At 51.5% G+C, this 14,917-nt stretch overlaps 1 protein-coding gene across 1 annotated transcript in view; it reads left to right on the forward strand.

Moving 5' to 3' along the window:
* ADAMTS2 (ADAM metallopeptidase with thrombospondin type 1 motif 2) overlaps positions 1–14,917 on the forward strand; it is a 238,445-nt gene that overhangs the window by 133,965 nt on the left and 89,563 nt on the right. Inside the window, exon 5 of the mRNA XM_024765086.1 lies at positions 10,452–10,654. Within this exon, the coding sequence (XP_024620854.1) occupies positions 10,452–10,654 (203 nt within the window). The remainder of the gene's footprint in view (positions 1–10,451; positions 10,655–14,917) is intronic.

The raw sequence follows: 14,917 nt of genomic DNA on the forward strand, positions 1-14,917 counted from the left end.
CAGGACCCAACCAGCAGGAAAAGGCCTTGGGGGCAGGGCCTAGGCCGGTGATGTTTAAGCATGGGGCAGCACCTCTGCTTAGGACCTGCGTGGAAGGGGAGAGGCAGCACCTCCAAAGGAGGGCCTCTTGAGTGTGGAGTTCTGGAGTTTGGAGGTAAGGCCCTGAGTGAGGGTGTGTGGGTGGGGTTTAGGCCCAGCATGTTGGAGGGGGTCTCCGAGTGTAGAGGTAGGGCCCTGGGTGGGGGTGTAGGGGCGGGGCTTGGGCTCTGCACGGCAGGAGGGAGGCTCTGAGGGCAGAGGTTTAGGCCCTGGAGCCCAGGAGGCTCCCTGGTGCCTAAGTGGGCAGGGAAAGCACTGGCCATGTTCCCTTCTGTTCCTCCGCCCCCCCACCATGGTCTCCCCCAGGGTCTCCCTCATCCCTGCTGGACCCCTAACCGTGGGTGGGTCCCGCTGGGTATAGGAACTCCTTCCCTCCACCAGCCGCCCCTCAGGGGTGCCGGTCCTGTAGTTCCGACCTTTACTTTTGCTCCCCTTTCCCTCCCTCCCACTCCTTCAGGACCCGCGTGGCTGGAGGGGGCCTAGGTGGGCCTGGATCAGGCCCTGGATCTCAGCAGGCTCCCAGGGGCCCAAGTGGGCAGGGGAAATCTGGCCATGCTCCCTTTTGATCTTCTGCCCTCCCAGTGTTCCCCCAATTCCCCCCTTCAGGAGTGGGATCCCTTCCCTTCCCCCCAGCCACCCCTCAGGGGTGCCAGTCCCATCCCGACTCCACTTCTCCTCCCTCACTAACCACCACGGCCCACGTCCTACCCGGTCACTGGGGGTTCCTCCCACCCCCTTAGGTGCCCGTGGTCCCCCACTGGTGCCTGGTAGGTGCCCTAGTTGTTCGGAGACACGAATTGTGCTATCTTGTCTGCTATCTTGACTCCGCCCCCCAAAGGTGATTAATATTAAAACTAAGGGCAAGCACACACCATTCATGCAAGGAGTGGGCAGCACTGTCCCTGCTGGGCAGAGGCTCCAGGAGGAGGTGAGTGGAGCAGTCTTGGGTCATGGTCTGACTTCCGCTTCTCTGGGAGGTGACAAGGCCCTTTCGGGGGAACTCATGAGCAAGGTCATGAGTGAGTCTTGGGAAACACTGGGCTCTCCACAGTCGGGTGCCTGGCAAGACCGAGGTGTAGACCAGGTGCTGGACATGCAGCAGAAGTCCGGTCAGTGAGAGTGGGCTGCTCTGTCCTTTCTATATCTGAGCCCACCATGGTCTACCTCCCGCTCTCAGGGCAAAGCTGGAAACTTCTGTGAGTGATATGCATGTCTTCAGCAGAGCCTGAGGGGAGAGACCCTCATTAGCACATGGTCAAGACAAGCCAGTACTGATGAGAAGCTGCCCCAAGTTCTCCTGGGCGTTCTGTCCTCGGGTTAAGAAGATGGCCTGATGGAAGGGGGGTCTTGGTGATGACAGTCCATATGCTGGGTCACACTGCTGCAGTGTGGCTCAGTTGCCCTCCACAGGTACTGCAGAGCTGCCACCTTGGGATCACCTTTCACCATCCTCCAGGGGATTCCCTCCTCATCTCTCGTGTTGGGTTTCCTTTATCTCTAGTCTTCCACTTTCTTGGTTACCTCTTTTGTTTTGAAGGAGCACATCCTTCAGTACCTTCAAAGGGGTGCTGGACAGATAAAACTTCAGACAACTTACTTGTCTGGAGATATCTTTCATACTTGTTGAGAACTTGTCTGGGTATAGAAATTTTGAAGGCTTCGCTCTATTGTTTTCCTGCTTCTAATGCTGGTTTGGGGAAGTCTACAGCCATTCTGCTTCCAATCCTTTGTGACCTCTTCTGTAACTGCTTCCCCCGGCCCCCTCTTATTCTCTGTGAAAGTTTGTAGAAAGTTCCTTCTGTTCTGAAATTTCATGATGATATGCCATGGTGCTGGTCTGTTTTCATCTGCTGAGTTGGGTGCTAACTGGGCCCTTTCAGTCTGGGAGCACCTTTTAGTTGTAGGAAATTTTCTTGAGTAATTTCGTTAATTCTTTCCTTTCTGTCTTCTCCTTTTCTTAAAAAAAATTATTTATTTATTTTTGGCTGCATTGGGTCTTCGTTGCTGTGCGCAGGCTTTTTCTAGTTGCAGCGAGTGGGGGCTACTCTTCGTTGCAGTGCGTGGACTTCTCATTGTGGTGGCTTCTCTTGTTACGGAGCACGGGCTCTAGGCGTGGGGGCTTCAGTAATTGTGGCACATGGGCTCTAGACCGCAGGCTCAGTAGTTGTGGCGCATGGGCTTAGTTGCTCCATGGCACGTAGGATCTTCCCAGACCAGGGCTCAAACCCGTGTCCCCTGCATTGGCAGATGGATTCTTAACCACTGCATCACCAGGGAAGTCCCTCTCCTTTCTTTTTGGAGCTTCTATTATATGGATGATACACCTCTGGTCTGGTCCTCCAATTTTCTTATCTTTTTCCTGATGGTTCAAGTCTCTTGGTCTTACTGTTTTACTTTCTGGGAGATTTTTCAACTTTGTCTTCTTAATCCTTTCATTAAGTTTTTTTATTTCTGCTGAAATGTTTTTAATTTCAAAGAACCCTTTTGATTGTTCTCATTTTGTTCTTGTTTAGTGAATGCGATATTTCCTTCTACCTCTCAGAGGTCACTAATGATAGGTTTCCCCACCTTCCTAGGTAGTCTTTTTTTCCTCACTTTGATTGTTGTGTTGTATCTTGGTCTCCATCTGTTGAGTCTGGGACTAATCCCAGAGAGCTGGATATCCTTGGCTGGCTGCTCCTGTGTAAAGTTGGGCAACAAAAGAGGTGACTGGGAGCTTGATGCAGGTAGTTGGGGGAACCATGCACAGTAATATTGCCTTTTGGTCTTTGGTCAGATTCCCTAGAGAAGCCTCCTTCCAACGTCCTGCCTGAGGGGTAAAGGCTTGACTACCAACGTTCTGGGAGTGGATTGTGGAAGTGGGCTGGTGTCTCAGCATTCATTTCATTTTCCTGTTCTTAGCATGGTACCTGTGCTCTCAACTACACCTGGTGCCTGCAGCCCAGAAGCCTTCTTTTCCACCTTTTTGAGAGAGAATGAGCTTTCAGACCCATGCAGTGTTAGTTATTGGGCTGTTACTGGGACACAGGGTGTGGGGAGGGGATTTGGCATTGGCCATCAACTAGTCCTTATTTCAATCCACCCATCATCCCACTTCCAGAGGTACTTGGTGCCTTTGGAGGGTTCTGCAGTACAGACTGGAAGAGTCTTGGCCAGCTTCTCAGATATACTAAGTCCATCGCCACATGGCCACCTGCTTTCCAGTTTACGACAGTTCTGTTATTTTCTTCCTCTCCTTCTCCCCCTGTCCGTGTAGGCATGTGATTAAAAAAAAGAATCATACCTTTTCTAAAGTTGTAATGGGGTTCCAGGGAGGAGCAAAATTAGATGTATGTGTTCAATGCACCATTTTCACTCAAGGTCCCTCCTATGCTTGGAATTGTGTTTAGACATTGTATTCAGTTCCAAAATCTGTCTTTTCATGACACTCGTACCACTGTGATCTAATTAATGTTATTTTGTAGTGTCTTCTGAAAATTTGAAAGGTAAATACCTCCTTGTTATTATTCCTTTTTAATATTTTTTCTGGCTATTCTCTCATATGTAGTCTTCCAGTTGAACTTTGGAACTATTCTGTTGGATTTTAACAGTCTTTTTGATGGAGATTGTGTCAAATTTATAGATTAATTTGGAGGAGAGTCAACCTGCAATCCAGGATAGTGTCATTGTGTCTCCAATTACTGAGGTCTTCTTTTGTTTTGGGGGAGAGCCTTGACTATATTGTATTACTCTCTGTGTAGTCTTCATACATTCCTTATTTTTATTTATACCTAGATATTTTGTGGGGTTTGTTCCTATAGTCAATAAGCCTCTTTTCCCATTCTCTTTCCTAGCTGGTCACTGTTATGTACAAGAAAGGTATTGATCTTTGCATACTGATTCTATGTAAGATGAGAATTAACTATTTCTTGTAGGTTTGGTAAAACTCTTCTATAAAACATTCTGGGCTTTTCTTTGACTGCTTTTTTCCATTTCTTCTAAGGTTTATTCAGGTTTTCTACTTGAGCCAACAGTTAGAGTGTATATTCTCTATTTAGTCTAGGCTTATTAGAACTGTGTTTTTAATTTCTGGTGTTTAGGGTTGGAGTGTCCTCCTTCTTGTTTTCTCTGATTTTGCTCTATGGTAGCAGCTGTGGACATGATTTTTGAGTTTCCTTTTTGTCCTAACATACAGTAAAATTTGGAACTTGTTCTGCACGTGCTTGAACAAGACACATTTTATGGTTGTTGGGCTTAAACATTAGGTTGCTTTAGTAATTCAAATCTTCTACAGTAATGCAAATCCTGCCTAATGTTTTATCTAATTCACCTGTTTCTTTCTGGAATAGATGTATTAAAAAGCACATAGCACTGTGGCTTTGCCTATTTCTCTTGGTATCAGGTTGAAGCTCTGTTAGGTGAAAAAAGTTCATATCTTTTATATCTTCTCAATGAATTGTTTATCAGTTTGTCCCCTTAATGTCTTGGATTATATTTTATCTCATGAATGTAGTTAGGCCTGGTTTCTTTTTGTTGGCAATTAAATGGTAACTCTCTCTTCACCTCGTTTGTCTGAACTCCTCCTGGGTAACTTTGTTGTAGTTACACCTTCTATAAGTAACTTACAGCAGGATTTTGTGCCAGCTCCTGCTCCTTTGCCAGCCACCTGACTTTTGCTCCTGCTGCCCACCCCCTCTGCCGCCCCCAGCCTGGGCTTCCTGGCCCTGCTGTACCTGCCTCTCCTTCCAGCCCAGCTCCCAGCTCCCAGCTCCCAAGGGCACCCTCTGCCTCCCCACTGTTGGCCCTTTGCTCCCTCCCATCGTATCTCTGCACTGGCTCCTACCCCTCACAGCCCTGCGATTATCTGTGAGGCACCGAGGCATACAAGACCCTGGGCCCCTGTCTTCTGAGGGGCCCTCCACTCAAGTGGAGAAGACAGATAATGCCCAAGTAAATTCACAAATGACATTCGAACTGCAAATGGTGGTATGTTCCATGAAGGAAGACACTGGGGGAAGGGAGAGCCTATTTTAATTTAGAATGAAATACGGCAAGTTGCCCTGAGGAGGGGACATTTCAGCTGACACCTGGAGGGTGAGAGGGAGGAAGCCCAGTGAGGAATGAGGGGAAGATCATTCCATGAAGAGGGGACAGCGGTCTTTCCCATCACTGAGCAGTGGCGTCTCAAGGCTCCGTGCCCCTCCTCCCCTTATTGGTGTGCAGCTGACCCTGAGCGGGGAGGCAGAGGGGGACCAACACATCTGAGTCCACTGCAGGAGGCAGTGGGTCCCTGGCACCAAGGGCTGCAGGTCCCCTTCCCTCTAGACCTTTTGGGGGGGGCTTCTACTGGACCTGATAGTGTTGCAGGAAGGGAGACCCCTTCCAGGGCCCGAGAGTGAATGAATTGTCCGACGAGACACACATGCTGACAAAGCAAGAGACTTTATTGGGAAGGGGCAGCCCGGTGGAGAGCAGCAGGGTAAGGGAACCCAGGAGGGCTGCTCTGCCATTTGGCTCACAGTCTCAGGTTTTATGGTGATGGAATTAGTTTCTGGGTTGTCTCTGGCCAATCATTCTGACTCAGGGTCCTTCCTGGTGGCCCACACATCGCTCAGCCAAGATGGATTCCAGCGAGGAGGAATCTGAGAGGTTGGGAGGACATATGGACTGGCATCTCCTTTTGACCTTTCCCGAATTCTTCCAGTTGGTGGTGGCTTGTTAGTTTTGTGTTCCTTACCAGGACCTCCTGTCGTAAAACATCTCATGCAGGGCTTCCCTGGTGGCGCAGTGGTTGAGAGTCCGCCTGCCGATGCAGGGGACACGGGTTCGTGCCCCGGTCGGGGAAGATCCCACATGCCGCGGAGCGGCTGGGCCCGTGAGCCACGGCCGCTGAGCCTGCGCATCCGGAGCCTGTGCTCTGCAACGGGAGAGGCCAAAGCAGTGAGAGGCCTGCGTACCGCAAAAAGAAATTTTTTGCAAATGGTTACCTGGCCAGGGTGGGCAGTTTTGGTCAGTGGTTCCCCTAACAATAGGAAGGTTAAGTTTGGGCAGGAGCAGCAGCAGAAAGGACATCCTAGGAGAGGCCAGTGCAGCAAAGGCCTGGGTGTGGGATGTGCACAGGGACAGCAAACACCCAGGCACCCTTGAACCTACAGAGCCAGCACTTGCTGCATGTTGCTCCCATGGCATTTACAGACTCAGGTCCCTGGGGTTTCTCTTCTCGGGAATAAACATGCTTGTTTCTATCAGTTTCAGTTTTCCCACACCATCCCTTGGTGCTGGTGAAGTACACAGGTCCCTCTGGGGCACATTAACAACTCTGGATGACATGACTTGGGCTGGGTTCCAGCCCCTTCTCTGTGGTGTGACTTGTCTGAGTCACTTAATCTTCCTGGGGTTCCTTGATGCTAAAACGGGCACAGTAATGAGGGTAGTGTGGAGCCTTCCATTTGCTGTGAGGATCAGATGGCTGCTGGACATAGTGGAGGTTTGTTACTGTGAGGGGCTGTGCACATGCCCCACCCTGCCACCAGATGCAGGGGCAGCAGGGTCCGGCAGGGGCGTGTGATTCAGGGGTTGTGGCTGCTGTGACCCACTTATTCCCCTGGAGGACAGGTACTTCAGGGTGCCCTGGATGCAATTCTGCTTCCCCTATTCTGTCCTCTCCACAGACTGTTATTGACTCGTTGAGGAATTCTGTCCGACCCGCTGTAGAGACTCTAAAATGAGGGACAGCTTTTGGAAGCTTCCTGTTGTGTCATCCTTTGCCTGAGACATGAACAGTCCAGAAAGGTCTCCCCAGCACAGGGAATGCTAGGAACTAAAACCCCTGTGGTTACCCATTGAGAAGATAGGGTCCTGCCATAGACACCTCTGCTCAGGGAAGCCTCAGCCTGCCGGGGTCCAGTCTTCTCCCATCTACCATGGATCAGCCACCTAGGGGGGACCAGCGGCTTCTCCTTGTGGGGAGGCTGTGCACAGAGGGCGATTGAGTCAGGAGCCAGGGCAGCATCGTCCTCCCACCTCAACAGGAGATGGGCAGTGCCAACTGCTCGTTAGTGGGCCAGTTACAAGCATGCAAGAACTCCAGGGGGAGGAGGGGAGGGTGACAGAGAGGTCTGGGGGACTGAGAAGAACTGAGGCCTTTAGACGAAGGAGGCAGCCCAGTGCAGGTGGACTGGCCCTGAAGGCCGGGATTGGTTTCAGGAAATCACTAGGCAGCCAGCTGAGAACCCGAGCAGGACTCAGCCTGAGGGATAGGCCCGCTAGAACCAGAGTGTGGTTGGGATCTCTGCGTGGCCTAGCCTTTAGGATCGGGCCCATTGTAGGGAGACTCAGGAGACATCCAAGAATGACAAGGTGGAATGACAGCCTGGCTGCTGGGTCCCATCAACACTCATGTGGCCCCAGGTCTGGGCGTCTGGCAGACCCTGCTGACCTTGGAGCTGTTCCCTACGTCCTGCCAGGCCTGAGCAGGGCTGGGGCTTCCAGGGACCCGACTGTAGGATGGGGCTGTCACCTTCAAGGTACCCCGAGTGGCCCTGTCTTCCTCCCTTCATCTGCACTTTACTTTGGATTTGGACACATCTCTACAGGGGCTGGGCCTTGGAGGGGTGTTCTAGAACATAATGTCCAAGCCACCCTCTAAAATTATCATGCTCGAGCTAATAATGATAACAATAATTATGCTTGTGGTGAAATTAACATTTCTAATGCATTCTTAGAAAACATTGCTGTTTTTAATGGGCTTGTAACATACAATTTAGTTAAAAACTGAGCTTGCGGGCTTCCCTGGTGGCACAGTAGTTGAGAGTCCGCCTGCTGATGCAGGGGACACGGGTTCGTGCCCTGGTCCGGGAAGATCCCACATGCCGTGGAGCAGCTGGGCCTGTGAGCCATGGCCGCTGAGCCTGCGCGTCCGGAGCCTGTGCTCCGCAACGGGAGAGGCCACAGCAGTGAGAGGCCCGTGTACCGCAAAAAAAACACAAAAAACTGAGCTTGCTCAGCAGAAGCAGCTACAAGATGTACCCTAGCCAGCCCTGGCCTGGTGGCAGCCCCATTCCCTCCCCCAGAAAATGTCAAGAGGAGTCACTGCACGGTGACTTCTTGGGTTAGGGTTGGGGGCGCACTCTGATGCCTTCAGAGGTTAAGTGGGCAGCAAGGGCGGCAGGCCAGGCAGCGGGCCCCTGTGTCCTGTTTCCAGGCATGGCTGTCACTCCACAGCTCAGTGTAAACTCCCCTCCCCCTCTACAATGACTCCATTTCTTTATTTCTCAGACAAGCTGGCTATTCTAGGTTTTAACATGAAATCTCCAAATTTTGAAATACTGTCAACCAAATAAGGTATTTAAAAAACACCACATGGCCCTAACAGGCACCCCCATGGTCTGGTTTTGCTCAGGGACCACCTGTCAGTGACCCCTGGCTTGACAGGGGCAGGGGGTAACATCCAGCCTCTTCCCTGGGAAGAGCTTTTTATGGAAATTACCATCTTTCTGCTTCCCAAGGTGGTTCTGAAGGTGAGCTGTCCCTGGTTGTTGAAAATGCAAAGAAATAAATGTGTAAAAATAGAGTAGCAATTCCTCAAACCCACTGTCAGGTTTAAGTAGCTGATGTTTCCCCTGGGAGCAGCAAGGATGGCCCTGAATTACCTCCAGACAGCGCAGCAGAAGGATGAGCTCTGCACTGGCGCTCTCCCTGGAGTGGCCCTGGGCAGTGCCTGCCGTGTGCACGTGTGTGCGTGTGTGTGGAGTGTGTGTGTGCCTGTGCATACTGGGGGGACATGGGGGACTACAGGGCTGGGGCGGGGGCACAAGGACTCCAGGAGGTAAGGAATGCCAGCAGATGCTCAGCCCTGGCACTAGCCCATTCCTCTTTTCTGTGCAGCCCTTCCCCCTCTGCTGCTCCTTCACTTCCACTTTTCCTTCCATAGCCAGGTTGCAGGTTTGTGCCTGAAACCTAACAGACAGCAGGTGTAAAGAAGAGAGCTTCTGGCTGGCTGGGGAGCTCTCTCAGTCTTCTGGTCTGTAAAATGGAGGCAATAACACACATCAAAGAGGCCTGTTGTCAGCACTGGATGAGGAGACATACTCGGAGAGCCTGGCTGCCTCACTGTGCCTCCAGAGGAGACCGTGGAAAAGAGCTTAGGGGACAAGTGAGAAGAATTGTTCTGGAAGACTCTTTGGTGATGTCATGATAACCTGAGGTCCTAGGTCCTTCCCAGGGCAAGAGTCTCTGAGACACATCTGTTCCTCCCCCTACTAGGAGTGCCAAGGAGGGGCAGGACCCTGGGGTCAAGGACCTGGCGTGGACACATAGACCAGAGCAGGGTTGTGAGGGGCTTCCAGAGGCTTTGGCACTGGGACTAATTGGACAATGTGGTCTGTGGCTGCCAGCAATGCTGAAGGTCGGCCTGGCCAGCTCAGCTGCAATCCTGAGAGGTAGGGGCCAGGATTGGTCCATGGTAGGCTCCAGGCCCAGTGGGAAAGTAGAAGGGGATTGAGACAGATGCTGCAGCCCTGCAGATGGTGCAATGACATCCTGGGGTCCTGGGCCTGATGCGATCCAGCCCCTGGCCCCCTCAACTGTGGCCCCTAAGGCCCCATGCCCCAGATGGTCTGCCCCGCTCTGAGCCAGGTGTTTAGCCTGTGGGGGACGGAGTGAGCCCCTGCCAGGCAGACTGTGGGGGAGTTGTCATAAGAGGGGCTCGTCCTGATTCCTGCATGATTCAGTCAGGCAACCTTTCATCTCTTTGGCACTTGGCATCAGGGGCAGGCACAGTTCTGGGGTTGGGGGTCACCCATGGCCTGGCCCCAACCCAGGAGTTGAGTGGGCCGGCCTGGCGCAGAAATGAGGGACCTAGCTCCAACCAGGGACTGAGCAGAAAGTTCCAGAAGAGGAGCTGTCTGAAAAGACACTGTGAAACACATACCACCTGGGCTGGGCCTCAGTTTCCCCGGTTATAAATGGGGAGACCAGCCTGGGAGACCAGCTCTTTGGCACTGGGTGGCCCTTGGGGAGTGTGCGAGTGTGTGAATGAGTGAAAAGAGTCCACCCTGCCCATCCAGCTTCCCACCCTCTCTGTTCACTGCTGGGTGCCAAACCTGGCCTCTGTGATGGCCGAGCTGTGAATTTGCATGCTGCTGGGTCTGAGCTGACTTGGTACATCACTGCTGCCCTCTCTGAACCTCAGTTTGCTCTCCTGTGAACTGGGGACAGAAATGCCCTCGGTTAGGGTGCTGTGATGGTGACAAGCTGATGGCCAAGCTGGCACCCGGCAGGTGCCGAGTTGCATCTGAGTGGGGTTTTGTCCTGCTGCGGTGTCCCTGGTGAGCCTGGGCTGCTGCTACAGGCTTTGTCCTGTCTCCTTCCAGGGATCTTCCCGGGCAGCCTGGACAGCCTCAGCCATGCCCTGGGCATCCTGGAGGAGCGAGTCAACAGCTCCAGGCAGAGGGTGCGCAGACATGCTGCCGACGACGACTACAACATCGAGGTCCTGCTGGGGGTGGATGACTCTGTGGTCCAGTTCCACGGGAAGGAGCATGTGCAGAAGTACCTGCTCACCCTCATGAACATTGTGAGTGGGGGTGGAGAGGCAGGGGCAGGGCACTGGGGGTGGGGCTGGGAGGCTAGGGGTGCAGGTGGGCCAGGGCAGCTGTGCTTGCCACGGTTTCCTGGTGGAGCTGGGGGTGAGTGACATGGTCACAGGGAGACTGTCTGGGTCTACAGGTGAGGAAAGGTGACCCTCCCATCGATTTTGTTGAACCTCAGTTTTCTCCTCTGCAAAGGGCGGGTGGAGGGGGGTGGTTCTGACTTGGCAAGGCTGTTTACATACTAAGGCAGCTTTCCAGAAACTCGTCATTTGTGTACCAATTTTCTTAATTTTTCATCATACCCACATGGTATAGGCTGTGTATTTTCCTGTAAATCAACTGAATTTTTTTAAAACTTAAAATTATTTACAAAGGCAACCTCGCTTTATTGTAAAGGTAACTTAGAAGTAAAATGTAAAGCGATGTTATTCAAATCCAGCTAGACAGTCCTGCCTTCTGCTGGGTCTGCACCACAGCCCGCGATGTTCAAATGGGAGATTAGTGTGTGTTAGAGAGGAGGACAGACAGACCGACAACCATCCGAGGTTTCTCCTTGAGGTAGTTAGAGGAAGTGAAGATGGAAGAGAGCATCCGTTTCTCCCTGTGAGGTTGGGCTCCTTAACTGGGTGACTGGGTGCCAACTAAGCCTCCTGTGGCACCACGGGACACCTGCCCTGTCTACCCAATCCTGAGAGATTAAGCTGTTACCCCTCCCCTCATTCCAGCCCCTTCCACCCCAGGAGGTATAGGATGCTGACCTTGTAGAAAATGCAGTTCCTGCCTCTGCCCAGGGTGGTGTGGAGGTCCTGCCCCTCGCTGCCTGGTGCCTCAGTTGAGCCCTGCTGGGAGAATATTAGGGGTTGGAGGGAGATGCAGTGGGCCTGCAACCAGGACACGCTGTGGGCCGAGCATTGTGGGAGGAGTGGATTTGTGGAAGGAAGCCTGGACTTGTAGGGGGCTGGAGGTGGGCAGGGAAGCCCAGGGGATAGGGGGCTCTACAGCAGGCAGGGCTGCTCCCCAGCCTGTCAGTGAACTGGGTCCTCCAGAGGTCCAGCTGGTGGCGAGCAGTGAGGGGGTAGGACATTTACTCCTGGCCTGGTTCTCAGCTCTGCTTCCTGGGCCATGGTGAGCCCCTGGAAATTCAGCTGATCCTTGGGCAAGACCTCCCAGAGCCCTAGTGAAGAGATAGGTCAGGGGCAAGAAGGAGGATATGAATGAGCCGGTCACTGGACCAGGAGTAAACCCCTGCCTCCCGGCCTGTCTTCCTCTCCACCTGCCTTAGGTAAGTCACTGACCCTCTGGAATGCAGCCATCTCATCTGCAAAGCAGGGCCAAAGTCTGTTTGCAGATGTTATTTTATTTTGGAGAGTGTTGTCACACTTAATCTCACTTATTTTTGAAAAGTACCTTTAATATAATAATAGTAATAATAATACCATGATGGCTACAAATATTGAGCTCTTAATATGTGAATCTGTGTGCCAGGCTTGTGCTAGTCACTTATCATGCATTATCTTTGGAAATCTTCACACTAACTCTATAAAATTGGTAGATATAAAATCTTGCCTGCCTTCCCCAAGTATTATACTGCCCTCCAACCCAGTGGACAAAAGGACTGGTTGTGGAATTCGAGAGTCCTGAATCCTGGTAAACTACTTGTTTCTTCACACCGGAATTAGCATACATCCCACAGAGTAAGAGCTCAGTCTCATAAGATGGGTCCCACTTCAAATGCCGAGCTCAACTCCCAGGTTGTCAGCTGTGCTTCTTACCAACCAGCTCCTCAAGTTCAATAATTTGCTAGAACGGTTCACAGAACTCAGGAAACCACTTTACTTACTATCATCGGTTTATTATAAAGCACACAACTGAGGAACAGCTAAATGGAAGAATGCATAGGGCAAGGCATGGGGAAGGTGCATGGAGCTTCCGTGGCCTCTCTGGATGCACCACCATCCCAGCAACTCGATGTGTTCACCAACCTGGAAGCTCTCCAAACTTCATTGTTTAGGGCTTTTATGGAGGTTTTATTTTGCAGGCATGATTGGTGAAATCACTGGCCATGGGTGATTGAACTCAATCTCCAGCTTTTCTCTCCTCCCTGAAAGTTGGGGGTGGGGCTGAAAGTTCCAATTCTCCAATCATACAGTTGGTTCCTCTGGCTACCAGCCCCCATTCTGAACTATCTAGGGGCCCACCAAGAATCGCTTCATTAACATAAACTCAGGTAAGGTTGAAAGGGGCACATTATGAATAACAAAAGATGCTCCTCTCACCCCTATCATTAAGGAAATTACAAGTGTTTCAGGAGGTCTGTGCCAGGAACGAGGGGCAGAGGCCAGATATATATTTCTTATTATTTTGCACCTGGGTTACCCCTGACCCCACCACTACCAGGTATGTCACTGAGAATGGGCTTCAGTCTTCTAAGCCTTGGTTTTCTCATCTTTAAAATGGGCAATAATTTTCATCTTGAGTTGTCGGTGAGGATTAAATGAGATGATGAAGGTGAACGTGCTTTACAGTCTCTAAATAAATGTGGTTTTGCTATCATGACGTTGACAATATTTAGTTTAGCGACAGCAGGTTTAGAATTATTCTTGACAAGTACAGCAAGGACTCTGAGTGTCTTCCTGAGGCTGGTGGATCAAATCCGCCCTTTCCCTGGTGTGGAGGGTCCCTCTGTCGCACACACCTTATGCCCATGAGCTGGTAGGAGGAAGTCTAGAACTTTGTCTTGGTTTTGCCAGTTAACTTCAATTTATTCATTTACACCCCCGTGATCCAACTGTACCTCAATTTTGGATAAGGGTGTGGTTTGGTTAGTTTCTTGAAAAGCATGAGAAATATAAAAATTCTTAAATTGAAACAAATTTGATTATAACAGAAAGGGATTTTAGGAGATGAATCGGAGGAGCTGAGAAAGAGTACTTGGGCCGTGTCTTATTTCCCCTGCTGCATCCTGCAAGTGGTGCTTGTTCCAGGCACAGCGGCTGGTCCTGCAGAGACAGAGGGACTGGTGGACACTCCTGGGCTCAGGGGAGACACGGCAGTGGGGGGTATCTGTACCTCCAACCTGAGCTCCCACAGTAAGAGTGCAGTGTGGTTGAGGGAGGTGAGGCCCCCTGCTTGGATCCTGTGTTGCCTTGACAATACCCTCTAAGGCTCAGTGTCTTCATCCAGGGTACATGCATGCCCTGGGAAGAGTCCCTGGGGATGATCTAAGGCACATGAGCTCTTTGGTGGTCTTGGGGAGGAGGGGGATTGAGGAGGCAGGAATATTTGAGAAAAGATGAGTTTCTTTAGCAGTGCTGTCCAATAGAACTTTCTGCATTGCTAGAAATGCTCTAATTCTGCATGTCCAATACAACAGCCACTAGCCACCCTGACCCTTGAGCGCTTGAAATGTGGCGTGTAATTGAAGAACTGAAATTTTAATTTAATTACGTTCCAATAGAATTTAAAACAAATTTTAATTATGAAAATATATATAAAATTTACCATCTTCACTGTTTATAAGGGAGCAGTTCAGTGACATTAAGTATACTCACATTATTATGTACCCATCACCACCACCCATCTCCAGAACTCTCTTCCTCTTACAAAACTGACACTCTGTACCCGTTAAACAATAACTCCCATTGCTCCCTCTCCCCAGCCCTTGGGAAGCGCCATTCTACTTTCTGCCTGCTGTGCCCTTCCTCTGAACTTGACCAGCACATGGCGCTAAATGGCAGTGTGGGTGGCCCTGGGTGTGGGGGCCTTTAGACCCGGTAGGTGCTGGCCCACCTGAAGCTGCAGCCAGAGCCCCATGTGACCCTACAAGGCCTGGCCAGGGTAGGGCTCCCTCTTCTTGTAAGCGCACAGCTGGTCTTCGGGCTTCCCAGCATTTGGAGCCAAAGCAGCAACGTGCAGGACAGATGTGGCAGCAGCCGGCCCAGACTGTGCTCCAAATGAGGCATTTGGTCAGCAGTGAGGACAGCCAGGACCAGGATGGAAGTATTCCCAGCTCCCAAGGCTGGGGGCCAGCCCTGGGCGGACAGTCTGTCCCCTGAGGGAGGTCACAGAAGCCCTGGGAGGAGGGTCAGGTGGGGGGTCCCAATGGCAAAAGACCTGGGGAATGTGGGCTCCAAGGAGCAGCAGAGGCCAAGGTGTCGGGCCAGGTGTCGGCGTGGCTCAGCCCTGGCAGCTCTAAGCCAGCTTGGTCTCCCTCATCGTTCAGTTATTCTGCTTGCAGGACTCCCTTT

The sequence above is a fragment of the Neophocaena asiaeorientalis genome, unplaced genomic scaffold, assembly GCF_003031525.2.
Source record: "Neophocaena asiaeorientalis asiaeorientalis breed wild unplaced genomic scaffold, Neophocaena_asiaeorientalis_V1.1 scaffold241, whole genome shotgun sequence".
In the NCBI taxonomy this organism is placed as follows: Eukaryota; Metazoa; Chordata; class Mammalia; order Artiodactyla; family Phocoenidae; genus Neophocaena; species Neophocaena asiaeorientalis.